The 20,791-nt window shown below is 37.8% G+C and overlaps 4 protein-coding genes and 1 non-coding gene across 6 annotated transcripts; 2 read left to right on the top strand and 3 right to left on the bottom strand.

Moving 5' to 3' along the window:
- Window positions 1-1,018: 1,018 nt before the first annotated feature.
- LOC141900786 (uncharacterized) lies at window positions 1,019-6,184 on the top strand. The gene is made up of 3 exons (XM_074787822.1): window positions 1,019-1,050; window positions 4,343-4,518; window positions 4,681-6,184. The coding sequence occupies exons 2-3, from the start codon at window positions 4,344-4,346 to the stop codon at window positions 5,277-5,279; spliced, it is 774 nt and encodes a 257-aa protein (XP_074643923.1). The 5' UTR covers window positions 1,019-1,050; window position 4,343; the 3' UTR covers window positions 5,280-6,184.
- Window positions 6,185-6,696: 512 nt separating this feature from the next.
- Window positions 6,697-8,488, bottom strand: LOC141900581 (uncharacterized). Its single transcript, XM_074787547.1, has 4 exons — window positions 8,170-8,488; window positions 7,471-7,659; window positions 7,210-7,310; window positions 6,697-6,773 (listed from the first exon to the last, which is right to left on the bottom strand). Exons 1-4 carry the CDS (start codon window positions 8,354-8,356, stop codon window positions 6,723-6,725), a joined length of 528 nt encoding a protein of 175 aa, XP_074643648.1. The 5' UTR covers window positions 8,357-8,488; the 3' UTR covers window positions 6,697-6,722.
- A 317-nt stretch (window positions 8,489-8,805) lies between these two features.
- On the bottom strand, window positions 8,806-16,197 carry LOC141898630 (solute carrier family 13 member 2-like). Of its 2 annotated transcripts, XM_074784646.1 has the most exons (18): window positions 16,067-16,197; window positions 15,781-15,903; window positions 14,610-14,768; window positions 14,352-14,501; window positions 13,710-13,825; window positions 13,302-13,465; window positions 13,118-13,214; window positions 12,683-12,805; window positions 11,547-11,705; window positions 11,325-11,447; window positions 11,155-11,250; window positions 10,954-11,070; window positions 10,799-10,875; window positions 10,586-10,701; window positions 10,294-10,455; window positions 10,067-10,204; window positions 9,404-9,917; window positions 8,810-8,861 (listed from the first exon to the last, which is right to left on the bottom strand). In XM_074784646.1, the coding sequence occupies exons 3-17, from the start codon at window positions 14,706-14,708 to the stop codon at window positions 9,741-9,743; spliced, it is 1,914 nt and encodes a 637-aa protein (XP_074640747.1). In that variant the 5' UTR covers window positions 14,709-14,768; window positions 15,781-15,903; window positions 16,067-16,197; the 3' UTR covers window positions 8,810-8,861; window positions 9,404-9,740. The 2 variants fall into 2 exon arrangements, with proteins under 2 accessions (XP_074640748.1, XP_074640747.1); XM_074784647.1 differs by lacking the exon at window positions 10,067-10,204 and having other exon boundaries at window positions 8,806-8,861.
- Window positions 16,198-16,438: 241 nt separating this feature from the next.
- On the top strand, window positions 16,439-20,791 carry LOC141898777 (uncharacterized). The gene is made up of 8 exons (XM_074784869.1): window positions 16,439-16,566; window positions 16,718-17,153; window positions 17,601-17,812; window positions 17,964-18,140; window positions 18,224-18,404; window positions 18,637-18,836; window positions 19,007-19,282; window positions 19,370-20,791. The coding sequence occupies exons 2-8, from the start codon at window positions 17,035-17,037 to the stop codon at window positions 20,170-20,172; spliced, it is 1,968 nt and encodes a 655-aa protein (XP_074640970.1). The 5' UTR covers window positions 16,439-16,566; window positions 16,718-17,034; the 3' UTR covers window positions 20,173-20,791.
- Window positions 18,460-18,541, bottom strand: Trnas-aga (transfer RNA serine (anticodon AGA)). Its single transcript has one exon. It is a non-coding gene; the product is annotated as a tRNA-Ser (tRNA).

Raw genomic sequence — 20,791 nt, 5'->3', positions numbered from 1 at the left:
TTTATGACGCGACAAGCCCCATAAAAAATGACTGGGACCCGCTGATTGTTCAATTCTTTGTATTCGAAAAGATTGTGAAAGGCAATCAGCCATTTTAAAAATACGAATGATTCCTTGTACATAAGATTGATAGTTAGTCTCGACACAAAAACCACAAATTAAGATTATTTTTATCTTACACTTGAGTTCTCTCTAGTACATTTTAAAAAGTCGTGCACAATTGAAATCACAAGATTCATATTTTAATCAATGTGACCTATTTTAGAGTGAATTTTGAAATGTCTTTAGAATGAACAATGCCCCCTGTAGTCAAGGAAGTCATTACAAACTTCAAAATAAGTATGAATGGTAGAAAGTAGATCGTACAAAACAAGTTTGAAAGGTAGTTTAGTGTCAGAAAAGTTTCAGTTTATTTGCATATCGATTGTGCAACGAAACCCCGGTATTCAAATATTCGCAATCGTAAATACCTCACGACATTTTTGTTCGGGCCGTACAGACAGAAATCTGACATTTCTAGCGGGTTAAGTACTAAATATGGTCAGGACATATGCACTGAAATGTTTTCATGTACTAGAATCTATTCATTGTTCTCGGGTATCCCTCTAACTAGAGGATCGTGAAGGGAACGTATTCCACGCATACGCGTTAGTTTCACCAAGTTTCACATCAAAACTTATCCCCAGAAACACCAGAAAGTTACAGTATGATTTGTTTGATTGCCTAAAAGACTAGCGAAACCGGCGGAATCCACAGGTGTTTGATGGTATTGATGTTTTACATACATGAAGCTACGAATAAAGAGATCCAAATAAACAATATTTTTTCATAGTACAATTTTTTCTTTGTCCACATATGTGTACTCTTTTAAAAGCAAGGTAAATCTGTTATCACCCCTCCCCCATGTTTTATAGCCTACGTCACGCGATCTGCTGATGTCATACGGGTCCAGGGGTCAAGTAGGGTAATCTTAATCACTGACCCACCATTGTTCTTAGGTTTTAGTTCTTCGCGATTATTCGATCTTTACGGTGGCGTGTTGTCGACCAGGTAAGACCATAATAAAGTTCCCGTTGGAAGCGATACAGAAATAAAACTTTTCTGTTTCCAAAATCCATCCCCAATTATCGACTTGTTTTTTCTAGTATTATCTCAATCTTTTCCAGTAGGCATGAAAAGCCGCTGTGTTGCAATATTTCTTGGACAAACATTTAGAGTTATTATCGGGATTTTTCTGAACTCAGCAGCGAGGTTGTTTTAATGATATATTGGTTATGTTTATAGGCCTACTCAGAAAAAAAAAACGCTTGCTAATATTTCACATCCGTTGAATTAGAACTCACTCTATACCGTACTATTTTCTCGGAAACAGTGTGTTTATATATTGAAGAGTAAACTATCGTTGAACCTGTTTCCCGGTGAAACCCTCCCAACTGTACACACCGAGAACAGTCATGTGACTTGACTGCGTGTGCACGCGTTCCATGTGCGTCGATGTAGATTTAGTACATTATTAATTCACACTATTGTCATCATTGCCAAATTGGTGCCTGGAATTTTCGCTTATAAAACTTTTCGCTGTGAAAAAGTTGAACCATTATAACCGAGGACATCGTAACGTTGAAGACAATCATTTTATCCTTTCATTCGATCTCTCGTCTGGTCTCAACAGTTTATCGTCTGCTATTTTACTCCTCGCTCTAGTTTCACTTCTCAAGATATAAGTAAGTACCAGTATTATTCTTATCGTGTAGTAATGTTAGACGTCAGATTGAATTCTCCATATCAAATGTTATAATCATGTCAGTTTTTGGTACAAATCCTGTTAATTTTTTCTAAACTGATATGTGAACAAATCAGGATTATTTTTACAACTACGTAATGTTGAACTGTAGTCAAATTCTTGCATCTTTCAAAAATGTCGAATTCGACGTTCATGTGAGTGGTTGATTTAAGTTTTTAATGAATGAATTATTCATACAATACAATATATATACTACATTTCTAGAGAAGGTTAAACTACCAGCTGTTTTTGGAAAAAATATCACAAAACATGCAATCATGACTGAGCGCGAATTACAAGACCTCAACTATCTAAATATGATATCATTTCCAGACACAGTAAAATGTCCCATTTTTAAGTTGTCGGGAAACTTTGACATTCGTCTTTCATTTCAATTACTGACATATGAAATAAAGTCGACTAAAAACTAGAGATCTTTTTTGAACAGTGTCTCTACCATGCCTGTCCGGGCGAGCAGGGAGACGTAGTATTATTGAAGAACTAAACATTTGCATGTCATCCTCAAGTATTCATTTGAATTCTATGTGGGTATTATTTGTGAAGGGTAGTTGAATGACACGGTAAACTAGAATCCCAGTTTTGGATCAGCTGATTTCCGTGACACTATTTCGTGTAATCGCGTTATGGGTTAACTTGTTTATTAATAGATTATTGTTTATAAATGACGTATTTATGCCAAGTTTCTTTCCAGTTTTAAATGCATAATTGCTGCCTTTCACTAAAAATACATTTGTCCTGGAAAGGCACCGTCCTGTTTTCTATTTATCGCGAAGAACAAATTTACGTAGCTTTATAGTTCAATGAAAATTAAAGCCTTGCACGACACAGATCTAACGGGTCTAGATTTTATAGTTCTCGCGAAAATATTCTGTTTTGATACCAATTGATTCATTATCTATAATGTTCAGTGTCATCTAAGTTCAGTTATTAGGTCTATACCTCCCCTCCATTTGGTTGAACCATGTTTAATGAACTTCTCGGCTGAACTTTACGATAATAGAGTCTCGTGCGGTTAATTCTTTGTTCTCGTCAATTAATGACATCAAGAAACCTGTGGTATACGGGCGGTTTTACTGCCTGTGGCTCAATATCTTTGGCAGACATCCAATACGATTGAGATTCTTTTTATTCTGAAATCGCATTTATTCATTTTTTTCTGTAGTCATTCTTCGAACGACGGAATGAGTTCCGATCCCCTTACACAACTGTTCCAGAATTAGGATAACAATGATATATATACTTGATCTTTTAGATAAGAAACCAGTTTCAATTCAAGTCGTGTTCGGTTTGAAAGCGATTTACGTTTAAAAAAGGAAGGAATTGATCTATACATAATCATAAATTTGGTTGATGAAATTGTCATGTAAATAAGAATTTTCATTGATGAATCTATAAGGAGAGTTTTCGTGTTCATGCGTGCAACAAGGAAAAAATTCTTTGGAGTATCGCACCAGCAATTTTTAATCATTTTCGGGGCATACGAATATATATTCTTATGATATAGATAATTTGTAGGTCGATGATATCGGTGATCACGACAATGTGAACAATGATAAAAATTTGGTCTTGATTTTTTGTACCCCTTTCTGAAGTGTGTGATGATAGAGTGAAGAACCTGTGTACGGTCGCACAGGTTTGTCATATCACCCAAATACGACAGAGGATTGGGAGTTTGCCGTGTGGAAAGACCCTATATTCATCATACTAAATTATCCTCTTTTTGTCTGACCTTGTTGTTGTAAAGTAAAAAGTTGTCTATCGTACGCGCTAGTGAGAAAAGGCGTTTGTCTGTAATAGAAAAACAGCATATCGACAGCGTGAATATTTGTGGGATTATTGCGAAGGAAGGAAACCTAGCTGAAGATACAGCTGTGTGTATCATGACGTCAAAAGACTTTAGTACAACTGTCCTGAACGCTATAGAATACTGATAATACTGCAAGCTGTTGGATCACTTGCTATTGTGTCCAGTGGACTACATGGTGCTTTATCAACTCTATTGAAGGGTAGCCAGTTTTCAGGACATCTGTACGAGTCCATGACGTCCGTTTATTTCTTCATTATTCAAAATAACAATGACATCGTCTCAACTTAATCGATTTTGAATCGATCTAATTTCGTCTTGAATGTTTGATCACACAGGCAAAAGATCGTATTTTTATATATATACGTATCGTTAAAAAGTTTTCTGGATTTTTAGCCATCAATTTTTAAGGTTGACATTCATTATATAGGTTTAGGTGGTGATTACAATAAAATGAAAATAAAACTAACACGTAGTCAATCATTGATTATGAAGTCAGCTGCTGGTGTCACATATTTTTATCCTTTTATGAACTGCAACTCGTTCAGTAGTTTTGGATTGAGTCTATCTTCGCTGTGATTAAGTCCTGAAAGTTTTGCAAGGACACGTATCACATCGACCTGGCTTTCTCTTTTCACGTAGTTACCGATGTCCTTATGTATATATTTTCGCTATTATTCATTCAAGTACATGTTTTTACCATATTCATCATTACCACATTTTGTCTCTTTCAGAATGAAGGCCTCAGAAATGGCGTCAGAAAAACATGAAATGCTCGTGGACAGCCACGAGAACCCACACGGCCATATAACAGCCCAACACGAAAATTCTAACGCAGCCCTACACATTCAAATTACATCCTCTGAATTCGGAGACGCCCGTATTACAAGTAAACCCATAAACGGTGAAGGTGAGTAAATTAGAATTGGACTTGAACGAAAATGTGTCGTCTATCAACCTTATATTTCCTCCTTTCTGTTTTTACATGGAATATTCTACGGGATATGCCGCTTGCTTTGTTACGTTAACCTTTGTTTCGTCAGATGATATTGAAGCAACTATATATTTCTAGGAAACTGGGAAGCTGTTTCAAATTTCTTCCGAAAATCGATCATCATCGGCACTTTACAGTTGGTATGCGGTGTCGTTTTGCTAATAATCGACGGTGTCTACATGTCCGGAGATGCTAAAGACAGAAAATCAGACACATCTATCGTATTCGGAGAGACTCTGCTTTGTTTTCTGGCGGCCATTTTCACATTTGTGGCTGGACGATTCTCGCGTATGGCCCTGCACGTTACGTGTTTGGTTTTCTGCGTAATCTGTGCAATGGGTTCGGCTTCAGTAGCGATGCTCATCGCTATGACTGACGTCACACGGGAACTCGGTGACGCGTGGAATCACGTCGGAGAATACGTCACCGATGACACGGGCATGATGTCGTACATCAAAACCCCTGAAGAGGAATTCCTTGCCATCAAAAATCACCACGCTACACTATTCATTGCTCGGTGCGTGTTTCTATCCATCAACGCCGTAGTATGTATCGTACAAGCCGCGTTTTGCTGCCGACTCACTTGTTGCCGCCCGAAAATCCAAGTTAAGATCGTGTACAACGTTAGCGATGAAGTTAATCAGCAACTCATCGCTGACAAGAAATTGATACCTTGACTTATAAACCATCATTACATTTGAATCATGTAAACTCGGTTTAGTATATTATACATATATTATTAGAGCATCGAATGCTTATTTATAACAAAAATGTAGCAGTTTGAAAATATATATGTACTTTTATATGTATATTTGAGACAACGCCTTGTTAAAGCTACAGGCGGCTGACCAATATGAATGTTTGAAAAAAAAATCATCAAATCATGGCGTTAAAATATTTTCCATTTGAACATCCCGTAATAGAGCGAAACTGCTGTAGACATCAGATCTATAACGACGAGGTCGATAGATATTCCGTCTTTTTATCAATGCAAATGTTTGAGCTGGGAAGTTGAATAGTATGTATTATATATATATATATATATTTTACTAGTAAAATAGTATCGTTTATTATTTTGAATATTTGGAGAGGATTATGGGTTGCGGTGCTTGGCTTTCTCAGTGCGTTAGTAAACTAAAGATTGTCCAGCACTGAATGAGAATGTTTGCGCGGGTTGATTTCGATCTTCGCCAATCTGTATTTGTCCATGGTATGTTTTAAACAACGAAAGTTGATTATCCGTTCCGTCTAATGTATTCAATGAATATTTGTTAAGAGCTTCATAGAGCCTACTAATCTTTGAATAAATTGTTGATACGTGGAATTCGTATCGCAATAACTCTTTTCGATATCGTTTCACCTTCAGTAATTCAGTAATGAGACTAATGTACTGATTCTATGGACCCGCGCCGCGTTCCAGACTTCTTGATAAGCGCACGAGGTGGAACCGATAGATGGCGCAGTTGCAAAGAAAGTGTGGACAACCCGTCCAAAAATAATTGATGGCTTTGTGATATGAATATGATAAATTAAAGTGTAATTATACATGTGCGTAAAAAAATCCATGTAACGAAAATATATGCGAATGAATTAAATTAACATTGTATAAATGAAATAGGGTTTTTTTGTGTTATCTTTGTTTCAGTCGTTTCTTCGGACGACAGTTCAAATTATCCATTGCCCGTTCCCAATCTCCTCAGTCAAACGATCCCCATTTGATAGTGAAGTCATACTTGCACGGCGATATGTCTGTTGGCCAGGGAAAAAACTGCAGTTTTCAAGTAAGAGTGCCTCGGGTCCAGGTAGGAGAATTGGCGATCAGTTTTTGAAGGGATAGCGATTGTGGAAATCCTTGAACTCAATACTGATTGTAAAGCATTAATTCAACAATCCCATAATCCAAAGTTTTGTGTAGAAGAAACGACCGCCAGTGATCTTGAAAATCCTGAAACGAAGTCTCCAAATTCGACACTCAAAATACAAAAATATGAAGAGCTATGTATAAATAAATGTATTATGCATATGAATGAATTTATTTCTCAAAATAATTCTGTCTGACTTAAAAATCCCGAGAGCATATCAAATATATATACATGCAAATACGAAAACGTTTCCGTGAGCTACGTCGCCTTGACCTTCGGCACCCGACGAGATTTCGCATTCTTCTTGACCTGATAAATAGATGAAATTAAATTTGAAAACATTATGAAAGGTACGATCGTATATTTCGCACGAAACATTTACTATCATAGATGAATATTCTGTTCCTGAAACATCGATAGGTTCGTAGGTTATGTAAAATCTCTATCATATAATGAAAACAATATTTCATCTATTACTGCCTCTAATGGTTATGTCGATAATGTGAAGACAGTACTCTTTGAACGTTGAATAGATTCTTATTGAAAGTACGCGCTTTCGTTACTAGTAGCTTCTTCGGGTAAATGAGTGAACTTCATGGAGAAACGACGGTATCTTCAAGGAAAGTGACACTATATAAATGTCTATTAGACCTTATTTACCGACATATAACCAATGAGCAAGTGCACGATGACGTCACGTGAGTATCTATTGCTATCGTTTAAGAAAATGCTTCAATTGGATTACCTTTTTGTGTTTTCTTGTTTTTTGACATAGCGCTAACTTCCCGCCTTCTGAATGCAGCTTTTTGTTCAAATAGTATTGTAAACTAAACTCTATACGTGTACCTGATAATTGAAATTCCAATCAAAACAATCAATATGTGGTTAGTGTTTATTGTATGCAGACTCGGGTGAAATGAACACACGAATTAACTATTCAATTTTTCAGTCTTTGCATTTGTTATTATTCCAGCTTTCGTTCACCATTTTGAAATTTGATACTTACTTTTGAACGTTGTTTTTAACACGAGTAAATTTGAAATTATCGAGAGGCCGTTCGTTGATTTTAACTCAGCCAAGGTTCCATTAATTCGTTCGCATGCAGTCGCCCCGGTTTCTGCGTCTTTGATTCTTATCGCCCTATAGCAGTGTAATTTGGAAACCGCTTTCGTTCCGATCCATCCTTTAGGGCAATCTACAAATAGAAAAAAAAAACATTTCTAAAAACAAAGTGAATGCAATTGTCCATTTAATGCTATATATTGCATCTAATCGATGGAAATGGGTCTCAGGATTGGGTCGATACGCCAATTTCTCCAGGCACTCCACGAACGGACACTGTTCTCAACCTACATCGTTTTCCGTTTGTTTTTTAATCCATCAAAAATCGAACGGCATAGATGCAAGATTTACGAGAAAATCGCCTAGAAATCCTTTAATAATAATCACCGAGACTCAGCAACTGCCGACCTGAAGACAAACTGTTGATTTGCATCCCAGGAGGAACGAACGAACCCCGAGTATTTTCAAAGTGCCCTCCAGTCGAGTCAGTCTCAAAAGATTCGGGTCAAGATATTTCTAAAAGTGGCCTTTTTCTCGAAGTATAATGCCAAATAGAGTACTGTCCCTCAAAAAAGCTCGGCACGGGCCTACATTCCCCTTAGAAACTAAGAAAAAAAAGCAGATTGCTGAAACTAACACTCACGAATTTTGAGCCGCTGGTATTGCGCCTCAACCATCATTCTGTTTATGCCGGACACGCTCTGTTGAATTATTTCCAGTACATTCAGCATGTTTTTCACAATGGTTTGGTTTCCTCCGCCAGCGCATAACACGAGGAGCGATGCCGCGATTAATCCGTTAAAATACATTGTCGCGTTTGAGTTGAACATCTGAGCAGAATCGAAATTTATACTAGATGGCCCACTCCTATTATGACACCGAACTCTTTGATGTGTCGGCTTAAGATTTATGTTGCAGCGCGTGGCGCGAGTCGTAGTGCCCCGGTTAGATAACGCTGACACCAAGGTGATCTCTTAAAAGTGGTATGTTAATTAACGACTTTAGTAGAAATTATAAGTTTCACCAAAATAAATAAACTCGATGATTTACGACGCAGAACAAACACGTAATCTTATCCGCTGATGAAAGCATTGGACTGTTTTTACAAAAAAAAACAAATGCACCGGTTCAAATTGTGCTAATTGAATTAAGAGCATACCCATCCCTAAATATATGTATAATTTCTCGAAATAACGTATTTTATGTACCAAGATATTATTTTGCATAAATCCTCAGATTCTGAACTTTACCCCATCACTCGGTAAACATGTGCTCACAGTTTTCTGATTCATCAATTCGTCTCGATCGAATAACGGTTGCAATTTTCCATTCATTCTACAATAGGTGACAGAGCGGCATTGGTACAAACAAATATCTCATTTTGACAGTTTTAGGATAAAGTTGGAATCATTTCAGAGTTAATGAACCCTGATAACATTAAACGTAAACATCCAAAACGCCAGCAACACAATGCTAAACCGGGAAAGAGTTACTAGCTTCATAGTACGCTCCATTTAATAAGCCGACAATGATTAATGTCTGGACTCAAGACTTTTCTATCGACGATTAAAACAATAAATCAAAAAGAATGTTCTTGAATTACATTCAACTTCAAGTTCAATGGTAATTCTAAGAATCGAACATTCAAAAGGCAGCCAGTTACTGATAAAACTTATAGTTCAGGAAGAAAAGGGGCAAACCAGTCGACTAGTTTTATCAACATAGAAATCCTTGTATCCCTTCATAGACGTAACTTTGAAACAATTATAACGAATCAAAATTACGAAGCTGTTCATCGTAAACAACTTGAAGCAAAAAGCCCCTACTAACATGTAGCTGTAACGAAAAGACCTTTATTGTCCGTGAAATTAACACACCAATTTCTACGTTTCTGCATTTCTATGTTTCTGCGTTTTGAAGAAACCGCTAGTTGCTCCCCATGCTCCACTGACATGTGATCAACAACATTTTATTTTTCCAAACTCCAAATAACAATCACTTAGTTGTAGGAAATCTGCAGCTTTTCATGTAATGTAAAGTGAAAACGATAAGTCAGTGATAAAACCGGTAAAATCTCACAATGTTTAATATTTACAATATCATTTCTATTTACATTATTTCAAATCTTAGATCTAGCATTTAATTCTAGTGTCCTATTTCTAGCCAATGAAGGTAGTCTTAGAATGGTTATGGCGGCTTGTATTGTGTAGATACCTAAGGGGTCGTGAGATTTGTAGGTAACGTTACTTTCGGTGCCAAGGTCGTGACGTTCGCGATCTGAGCAGCCCAGGGTGGATAAACGTCTAAAGTAAAAAGTGATCTGCCCCACGTGCACACTCCTAACGTCACTGTAAATATGGCGAATATATTCATCACAATACCTGCCAATGCCTAAACAAAAAATAATAACATCATCAAAAATGAATTGAAACCTATTTCATTCACAACATATTTCTCCGCCCATATCTGATGGATTTGAGCTATCTTCCAGCTGTTTGACATTAAGGGAATATCTTTTACGTATGTATATATATATATACCATATCTTTAATCCGCAGATGACCGGAAGCAAAAACTATAGCATTTGGAGGCGTCGCCACGGGTAACATAAACGCGAAGGATGCAGCGACAGTGGCGGGTAACATTAAATACAATGGGTTGAGTTGAATAGATTCTGCCTGTGGAATAAATGAAATCGATGTCTAATTGCATTTTTTCACGATCTTGAGAAAGCGCCAATGGTTAACAGCTTTAATCAATAGTTTACCATTTCAGCCAGAATAGGCAACATTAAAGTGGCCGTTGCCGTGTTACTGGTAACTTCAGTTAACATCGCTATTATCGTCGTGATGATCAGTACCATAACCCAAATTGGTAAAGCTGAAAGACCCGCTAGTTTGAGACCGATCCATTCTGACAAACCGGATTTCTGATAAGGAAAGAAAAATGTAATGTTAATGCGGGACTAGTCGCACACCGTCACGACGATCGCGTTGTATCGTAAACAGCCTGCGACCTACGCCCGCCGCTTTAGATGTTTTGAACGTAGGAATGAATACCTGTGAAGCGTCTGCAATAGCGAATCCGCCACCTAGCAGAATTAATATGTTCCATGGCATTTTGTGCGTCAGTGTCTCCCAGTCTAACAGAGAAGGTGGTACCGGTTTTGAAGGATCTGTATTTGAATATGGAGCGAAGCAATTAATCATAGTTTCTCCAATATTATTAAATGCTCCGAAGACAATATTGTTTTCAAGCTCCAGAATGCTTACCACACGACGGAACCTCGGACGGGATTATAAACAAGATGACTGAGATCAAAATGGCTGCGGTTGAATCGGAGACATAACTGAAAATATTCAAGCGAAAATGGGTTAGTTCATCACACTCCCTAAAATACAAATATCCAGTTTACATCTATTATTACCTTTTACCGTCAGCATTGAGAAATGCATCGCCCCAACCGGGCATGAATTTTGGGCTTCTAGTTAACCAAAGCGCTGCGAGAGTGATGAAAAATATCAGACTCGTTAACTGCGCCCACCTAGAGAAAAGAAAAATGAAAAATGAACATGCACGTGCAAAATTGTGAATTCTGTTCGCTATATTTAATCAAACTTTGTATTACGTCATTTTGCCCAAGCGTCGATATTCCTCTTGTATGACAGCTTTGACTTTCATGTCATTCTCTGTAGTTTTACAGTTGAAACAGCCAGTACATGTTCTACAATATCAAAACAAAAGAAGATGCTATTAATCTGAAAAACGGTATTTTTCTATCAGAAACTAAACACTCACGCTTTGCAGCCGATGAAGTAAATTTGCAGCCAGGTCCAGCACAGGATTAGCACGATGAAAGACACAGGTAATGCAAACGCCATCCATGTAGTGAAGTTTATTCCGGTATCACCTTTAAACAGTCTGGAAAATACCGAAAAAAACTGACGAAATATGCTATTATCAATCAGTAATAAAAAAAAGAAAAAAAAGCACTACACAATGCACACTTTTGTTACTTACACACCGAGTTGTCCAGTTAAAACCAAGTTAGGCGGGGTACCCGTCAAAGTCGAAATGCCACCAGCGTTCGCCGCATACGCGATACACAGAAACATTGCTTTACATAGACTTTTATATTCCGCATCTTCGGTATCTGAAGTGTTATCACTGGTCAGCGTGCTACGGAGAGAGATAATTCGCCTTTGTGAGGTTAACGAACCCGAAATATTGCAATTTGATCGCTTATCATTTGTCGTTGCAGTTGAACCTTGTTAATACGATTCTGTTTAACCCTTTCAGTGCTGACTAATTAGTACCCTATAGTGCTGGAGAAAATTTGAAAATTCTCAAAAATTTCACCCTAGTGTGTTGAACAATGGGCATACCACTATAGTGCGTCTACACCGCAGTGCGGTGTATCGTTAGTTACTATCATTTCACTATGTTTGACACTTGCTGCCATTTTTCAATAGAGATAATTACAAATTACTAATTACATCAATACACCGCAGTGCGGTGTACTAGCAAAATCCATCACTGATTTATACACCGCACTGCGGTGTAGACGCACTGAAAGGGTTAAGACGAAACCCGTTTATGACGATGATTTCCAGCATGTCCCAGCTATGATATCTATATCTATCAAACTGTGGATAAAACGAAAATTTCACTTTTGCCCACAAGATTCGTATCAACGAAGTTCTACTTTATATTTTTCCTTTATCTCCACATAAATTACGTACATTTCTTACCTGTGCATATCTAGAGCATTGTCTCTCTATACTTTTTTAATCGTTCAATCAATTTTCAACTTTTTAACACTTCACAAAGCTTGAAAGTTTGAAAATCATCGAATTAGAGAGAGTACTAAGATTGATAGTTCTAAGGCAGTACTAAGAGCGCTTGAAAATAAATTTGACACACAGGTTAATTAGGAAATGGTTGAGTTTCAGAAATTAAAACAGGGTAAATCATGAAAGATCACGTACATATATCTGATTAGAAGCTGTGTAATGATGCATTTAATTGTAAGACACTGGAGAAGTTTCTTCGAGTGTGTAAGGTAAGTGAAGGTTCGTACGGTCAAAAGATTTGATTAGTACTAGGCTTTGTCTATAATACACAGAAGAGGTAAACAAGCAGATCATACGTTTTACCTCTCAGTGACTATATTTGCTTGACTATTTGTCACCGAATGTCCGAGTGAGGGAGTACTGGCGTGAGTGTTGATTGAGTGACGACTTGTTGATAGCGACGGGGTGACAGATTCTGGTGATGAACTGTGCGTAATAAAAATTCCTTACATTCATAAACTTGTAAAGCAGATCACAGCCACCACTAGCAAGTGACATTTCAAAACTGAAAGAAATATTTTCTGGTGGCATATTCAATAAGAGGAAGGTAGACAACTTGGAAAGCAGAACTCCATTACCATTGGATCGAAGCAACCATAGACATGAACCATAGACATGGAAATGTACCAAAGATATCACGTGTACTGACACTGCAAAGCTATAATACAAAACGACCGATCCGACACCACCTTCGTGCAGAGTAATCGATCCTCACGATAGAAATCCGTTAAAACTTACGCTAATTCCTCTTTTGCAGTTTCTATCCGAGTCAGGCCTTCCGCCGGTACAACAGCCTCATTAATACACCCTGTATTCTCCGTACTTTCTGGAAAATCTGAAAATCCGTAGATTTTCAATATTCATTCAGGAAAAAATCATTGATTCATGCGTACGTATCTCAATTCATCGGCTTATGACGGACCTGATAAAACAACGCTATTCTGATACTTCAACGACCTTTTCTCGGACCCTATTTTTATTTGTTGTAGAACGGCACCGACTATCGGTACCATCATAGCAGTAGTTGCAGTGTTACTGATCCACATTGATAAAAACCAAGTCGGTAACATGAAACCTAACATCAACCTGGAATAGAACGTACAAATCCAAAAATCAATTCAGTACAGAATTCAATCGGAACCCAATAACAAAATAACATTATTATTTGATATCAGAACTGAGTTTAACCTACTTGTTCTACACTTTTCTTCAAATCAAGTTAGAACGAAAGATCAAATTACCCCAATTTTCCAGGGTCCCGAATATTAGCAAACAATGCAAGTATACACTTGATGAGACGACGAATAGTTTCATTACATATATTACATACCATCGGGGTTTAGTGCCGACGAGTTGAAGTACTTTCAGTGCTATACGTTTGTGAAGCGACCAGTTTTCTATACAAATTGCCATCATCAAACCCCCTAAAAACAACATGTTTGTGTCCTACAAGAATGATGAACGAGATCATATTACGCTTTTGATCAATTTGTGAATTTCAGAACTAGCTTGAGCATTAGGGCACATTGTTCGCAAAATGGAGAACTTAAATATTCATTTTCACTGATTCAATTCCAGGTTGAACTGACTCCCGTTATCAGATTCTGAATCAGATGCAACTAACTTTGCTAGAAAATGTATAGAATTAACCTTGAAATGCGATTATGGCAAATGGCTTTGGGCAGAAGCAAGTTTAGTAAGATCAGGATTTTTTTTTAAATCCATCTACTATAAAGGTTGCGTTTATGGAGTAATTATACTTACTGGGATTTATCGCCATCATAACAAACGTTAACAGTTTTATATCATAACTAATCAACCAACTATTTATGTAGCAAGATGGGGTTATATCGCAGTGTATATACGGGTGAAACGCAGCTGTTTACTATTTATGGTGTACAATATATGATTATATACTATATTGCATATATCTGAAATGCGAAATAAATGTAACCAAATGGAGAGAACTTGCCTTCATGTAATTAGGAGCGACTTTCTTCGCTTCAACTATGCCAAATAATGGCACTAGTACTATAGGCAATAATGCTGTCACTGCTAGTGGAAGTATCTCAAACATCCAAAAAACAGCCATCAATAACAAGATGTATGCACATTTTACTTCCTAGACAATTGAATAGAAATGAACATTTATTGGATTCAGCTAAAAAGCAGGTAGAAATAAGTTTATTTTTGAAATTCTTCATCACAAATCATCATGCTGGTCACTTACCGAGTATTGATATACAAGCGGTATCGGCAACAACAGGAAAGGAAGCAATACCGCCACATACAGCTTCCACCATTTCAACACGGCTCTCACCATCGACATGGTGACACCCTCACACAAAAACAATAACTCCCTAATGAAGATCGAATCGGTATTGGTGTCCTAGGTTGAATAAACGTATTTGGTGTTAGTATCGCATTTTGAATCTATTTAGACTGTTAAAATGAAGAGACCTTTGAACTTTTGGACGAAGTTTACACAAGGAACTGGACGCCGATAGTGCTAATAGAGCAAATAGAATCTCGATAGAGTTGATAAACAATGCCCAATAGCGACTGACGTACGGCAGATTGGATCTGGTTAACAATTTTCACGGTCAAAATCGGGATCTGATTGAATCGAGACGAGTTCATTTTTTTTTTTTTTTTGAAATCCACAATTATCATAAACATGTTATAGTCGGTATTTGTTTCCGCCTATAGCTGTATCTAAGAGATGAAACGTGGTGGAATAGATGGACATCAGAGGTGAACACAGAGGGCGTTGTAAATTTGATGAATTGATTTTAGCTTTTGTTTTTACAACAATATCTGAAAAGTACAATCGACTCTACCTAACCTTACCTATAGTATCTGGCATTAACGTATTATCCATACACCGATTTCAGCAAAATGATAGATATTTAAATCTACATAAATCCATCTCATTGGAATATCACCTTTAGCAGGCTGAACGTGGTGTGTACAAACACTAGTAAATCCCTATAATCGGATATAGGGCGAATACGAATCACATCTGTCGCATAAAAACACCATTGTCGTTGTATGTATCTGATAACTTACTACGATTTTATTTATGTGACAACTGATGACCTAAATTACCAATCAACGATATTTAAAAAAAAAGATTTTAGAAATTTTTCTGATGAATAACTGTTGCTCGCTGGCCACGAGAATATCTAGGATAGTCTGGATGAAATCCTAAATGATAATTTCCTAGCTTTGGATATTATGTACCTCACGTCAGCAATTGCATAAGATCGCGTATTTCAGTTTACAGTAAAATCAATTCATGAAGATCCACATCAAACCGAAACTTGATTTATATATGAATATAAAATGAATTGCAAACGCCATTATATCTGAATACTAGTATATACATTATTTCTACTTACTTATTGCCTTGTATTTCATAAACGTAAATGTTCGTTGGTAAAGTTTTTTCTGTCACTTGTCGCGATCATCAAACACGTTAAGAAAGTTTTCAATTCAAGTGTGGTCGCGTCAATAACAGTGACCTATATATCAGAATGGGTGATTATTATTCTCACGAGCAATAAAATTATCTGAAGAGGCATTCTCAATCGTGCAGCCTTTTTTGTTTGAAATGCATCCCTAGTCATAAAGCGCCCTATCGGTCGAATGGTAGTATTGATTAGTATTCAAACTTAAGCTATTTACTTGCAATGATAAGGAAACTAAATAAGATCAGCTACTAAGATGGAGTAATACATCTTACGATGGATACTATTTTCACCCAAAACGTTGTTCACTAAGAGATCGATTGATTACATTAAGTCCCAGAATAAGATTTCCATGGGAAATGTGTCCCAGGAAAAATGTCACAATTTGCAGTTTAAAAACCACGTATTATATCACAATTATCCAATCTATATAAAATTTGCACTGTTTGTTTTGTTTGTTAAAAAAAAATTCATCTTATTTCGCAACGCAAAAAGATTAGATCATTATCAGTTTTTATGGCTCACCATTTTGTGCGGTTTTGTAACAGCGAATATGCGCCAGATATCATTTAACCATTGATGACCTAGAACAAACAGGCCCCTCCATAAGGATCATTTTAGAGTCTATGATTTAACCAACATGTATATTGTGACCTATGCCTATCAGATATTTGTCTGTCTGATGTAATTATGGTGTGAAATTTACTAGATTACCAAGTAAGTAAGGCTGGGACATATTCCCTAATTTACAAATTAGGAGAATATTTCCGTGGAAATATTTTCGGACATTTTTCCTCGGGTGTTGTATCCTTGGACATTTTTTCCTACATTCGAAATATCTCTTATACGCCAGGACATTTTATTTCAGTAAACAAAGAAGCTCGTAGCTTTGTCGAGCAATCATCCTAAGTGTTTCAAGCGCAGTCTACGGAAACGAGTCGCGACCACGTCTATCGATGTATTTTGCGTCGCAGAAAAACACTGACTTCCTTACAGCGTAATACACGTGCAGGGTTAGCTTTCAGTCGATGTACTGTTATACTGTGTTCGGTCTAGTCAGAAATCAGCCGTCACGGTGATCGTCATATGCGTGCTGTGAACGATTTAATTACTACCATACCTGGGTCGTTTTAAAATGAAGGCTTCTAGGAAGAAAACGATCTCGACACGTCACACAATCGAGACATGAGATTCATTCTGGTTATATGTTATATTCTGGTTGGTATAAGATGTGCAGAAAGTCTACGGTTTTGTTTCAGACTGTGTTCTTGGTCGACTTGGAATTCCTGGAGTGAATGTTCCGCGTATGTATTTTTATCACTTCTTTTTTGATTTCCTTACCTTTCATTTTTCGGGTTGTTATCGCCAAACCCTTAAGTGTCAGTAACTTTATATAAATTGCAACTTAATGTACAATCTATACGTACGAAATCTTTTGCATATATTTTTGTTTAGATCATTAGAGTATAGAATGATAAGTAAATTTGAACACATGTTATAAGGCCTAATTTATATTGTTAACTCATTCTTTTCAATGTTCGCTTGGTCGACCCTATATCGAGAGGAAAAAATTATATATATGTTACTTCCGTGTTTCATCTATTTTCAAGATAAAGAATTACCCTTCTTATATGAATATTTATTTGATTGATCGATGTTACGTTCAATTTATGTGTCCTTTACAAAATTACCACATCTTCCGGGAAGAAAACGGGGGATTTGAGTAACATTTGAACTTTTTCTACTAAAAGAACATGCGGCGGAGGTACGCGGGTCCGATCACGTGGTATTTGCTCGTGGATGTGGCAGAGTCTTGACCAGAAGTTACGATATTGTCAACAATCGAAACTCGATTTGGATGAAAGCGAACCCTGTGGAAGTATTTGTCGATACGGTGACTGGTCAGTGTGGGAGCACAAATGTATTTGTCGAGCCGGTAAAACTGGTCCATGCTGTGATCAAGGTATGATTGGTCTGTTCGAAATGACAAAAAAATATGTTTAGAAATCACTTTGACTCTATAGGGCCATTTCGAAAATGGCCATATTGTAATTTTGTAGGAATCCTCTCTTGTCAGTTAATGTGTTTATGCGATCTCTCGAATGATTTTTTAGATGGAGCATTTTTGTCGGAATGGACCAAATGGTCGCCTTGCACCAGATCGTGCGGTCTCGGACAACAGAGCCGCACCAGAACCTGTTTATCTTCGGATGGTCTGACGCTCTCAAACCAGTGTGATTACGATGAAGTCACGTATCAAATAAGAGGCTGTAATTTTCTCAGATGCCCGAGTACGATATTCAAAATAACAGGATTTCCACATTAACAATCAATGTAACATTCTTCACGAATAAGGTATTTTTCCTTAATTAAGGTCATCTGCCAACTTTGCCACAAAGAAGAAAGACAAACGAACTCCGAAAACCAGTAATTGAAGGAAACGGTAGCCCTGCGTCAAGTCACTGGTTCATTCGTGAACCAAAGAATCAGACCGTACGAATTGGGGATGATGTCAATCTACAATGCCGAACACAATCATATAGTAGGATCAGCTGGTAAAATGACAACCATAAGCTGCATGCAATGTGTCCTTAATAAATTCAAAAAGTTCGTAGTCGGCAGGATTCGAACCTGCGCGGGAAGATCCCAATGGATTTCTAGTCCATCGCCTTAACCGCTCGGCCACGACTACTTGCTGTTTGCATTCTTAATTTATTATAAACCAATGCAATAAATTTACCATATGGCAATTTGTTGAGAAGTATTGGATCTTTATTTTGAAAACAGGCTACATAACGACACTCCAGTTGTGTTCCAAGCGAGGATGACGGGTGTGCATATTTTGCGCGGAGGTGTTTTGAGAATAACGGAAGTGAAAGCTGAAAACCTTGGAAAATATACATGTGTGGCACGTGATACTTCCGGTTCAAGCGCAATGACCCATGCCTGGTTGACAAGTGACGACATTGATACCCCCTGTAACATAGGTACCGTATTCTAATAATGTGATAACAACAAAAAATATTCTAATTTGTTAATTTAGATTTGGTATAGAGCATGTCTAGCAATTCCGCAACTACAAACGTGTACTGAATAAGACAAAACTCATTTACGGCCATTAACAGAAATTTAAATTTCTTATTGTTTTTTTTTTCAGAAATTCGGGAGGCCCCGATGAATAAAGCCGTCATGACTGGAAAGTCTTTGTTTCTCGAATGTTACGCGGATCATATCGACTCGGTTCGCTGGTATCATAACAATACCGAAATAGTAGCGGATAACCGAGTTCAGAAACTGGTCAATTCCTACATTTACATCACGAATATAACCGAAGAAGATGCCGGTGAATACAAATGCGTCCTTATCAAGAATCGCGGGAACTGCCAAAAAGCTGTCAAAGCCACCTTGACCGTTTATGGTCGATTAGGTCAGAGTAAGTATAACTCGAAAATCGTGAATACATTAGATTTGGTCTTCTATATTCAAATGATAATCAATATCAATTATCTACATCCTATAGTTTGTGGCACCGTTGCCATTCGCGAACAAACCGACAACGAACAAACTGGACTGATTGTCAGCGGTTCTGAGGCGGTAAGAGGGAGCATCCCGTGGCAGGCAATGTTACTAGATGACTTAGGGGACCAATTCTGTAGCGGGGTTATAATAAACGACCGTTGGGTTTTGACTGCAGCCCATTGTTTTGCCGGATACGCCGCTCTGTACGGGCGAAATCTGAAACCATCCGAATTGCGTATAGTTGTTGGGAGACACGCCTGGTCTTTGAGCGCGTTTGCGGACAAAGCTGAACAGACTTACGTCGCATCAAACTACATCATGCATCAATTTTTCGACGATGTTCCCTACAACAACGACATCGCTCTCATCAAACTAGCCACGTCTATTACTTACAACGATTATGTCAGGCCAGTTTGTTACGCGGCGGATCCCGTTGCTCTACGCCCGGGTCAACTAGGGACGGTCAGTGGATGGGGTAGACTCGGCCAAGACGGCCCGAGACCTAAGAATCTACATGTTGTAAAAGTTCCCATCGTTGAGCAGTCTGTGTGTATAAATGCCACGGATTCGGTGGTCACTGATGAAATGTTTTGCGCTGGCTATGGTATTCAGGGTGCAGCTGACGCCTGTAAAGGAGACAGTGGCGGACCACTTACGGTGAAATATAACAATACATTTTTTCTTGTGGGACTGGTCAGTTGGGGAGACGGGTGCTCGCAGTCTGGTCGTTATGGATTTTACGCAAACGTCTCGCAATTTCAGTCTTGGATTACGAGAAACATGAAGCTGTTCGGTGGTTACTGACAAAAGTACAATCACTAAAATAAATGTTTTTTGTTGTGAGGCTCACCGAATTTTTACCCTCAGATCAAAGATACTTGAAGTGTGAACGTAATCGAGTAAAGAGAGAAAATATTTTTGGAGAAAACGTCGAATTTTAATGAAAAGTGTCATATCGTTCGAAGTTGACGCGATGTCTGTGGTGATGAACTGACAGAGCGACGTTCGGAGGCATTAACTTAGACCATCGCACAGCACCCACCGCGGACAGGAGCCAGCCAGGTGGTAAGGTGGTTAGTCACATCGCATCGCTGTGTCGATGTTAAGCCCTTTTCTCTTTTTAGAATGTCATGTAGAACCCGAGCGGAGAGTGAAGTTTCAGTTTCGGCCCCCCTTGCTCCAAACGTAAAACTTTTAGAGGAATTTTATCCTCTTACAACAAGGCAATCGTTACTTTGCTTCCGCCTCATGAATTAATCATTTTTGGATTAGCTTCTGTTAACTTGTGTTTACGTTGTCATCCACGTGGACGTTATCGATTGAACCTTTTGTAACTCAACTTCTAATAATGATGGAAAAACTATACCACTAAATCATCTGGAGTATGTTTGAATGTCTGAAGAGTCAAAAAATAAATGTTTTA

The sequence above is a fragment of the Tubulanus polymorphus genome, chromosome 2 (genome assembly GCF_964204645.1).
Source record: "Tubulanus polymorphus chromosome 2, tnTubPoly1.2, whole genome shotgun sequence".
In the NCBI taxonomy this organism is placed as follows: domain Eukaryota; kingdom Metazoa; phylum Nemertea; class Palaeonemertea; order Tubulaniformes; family Tubulanidae; genus Tubulanus; species Tubulanus polymorphus.
Note: the sequence above shows the minus strand (reverse complement) of the source record. Positions and strands in the feature narration are given on the sequence as shown.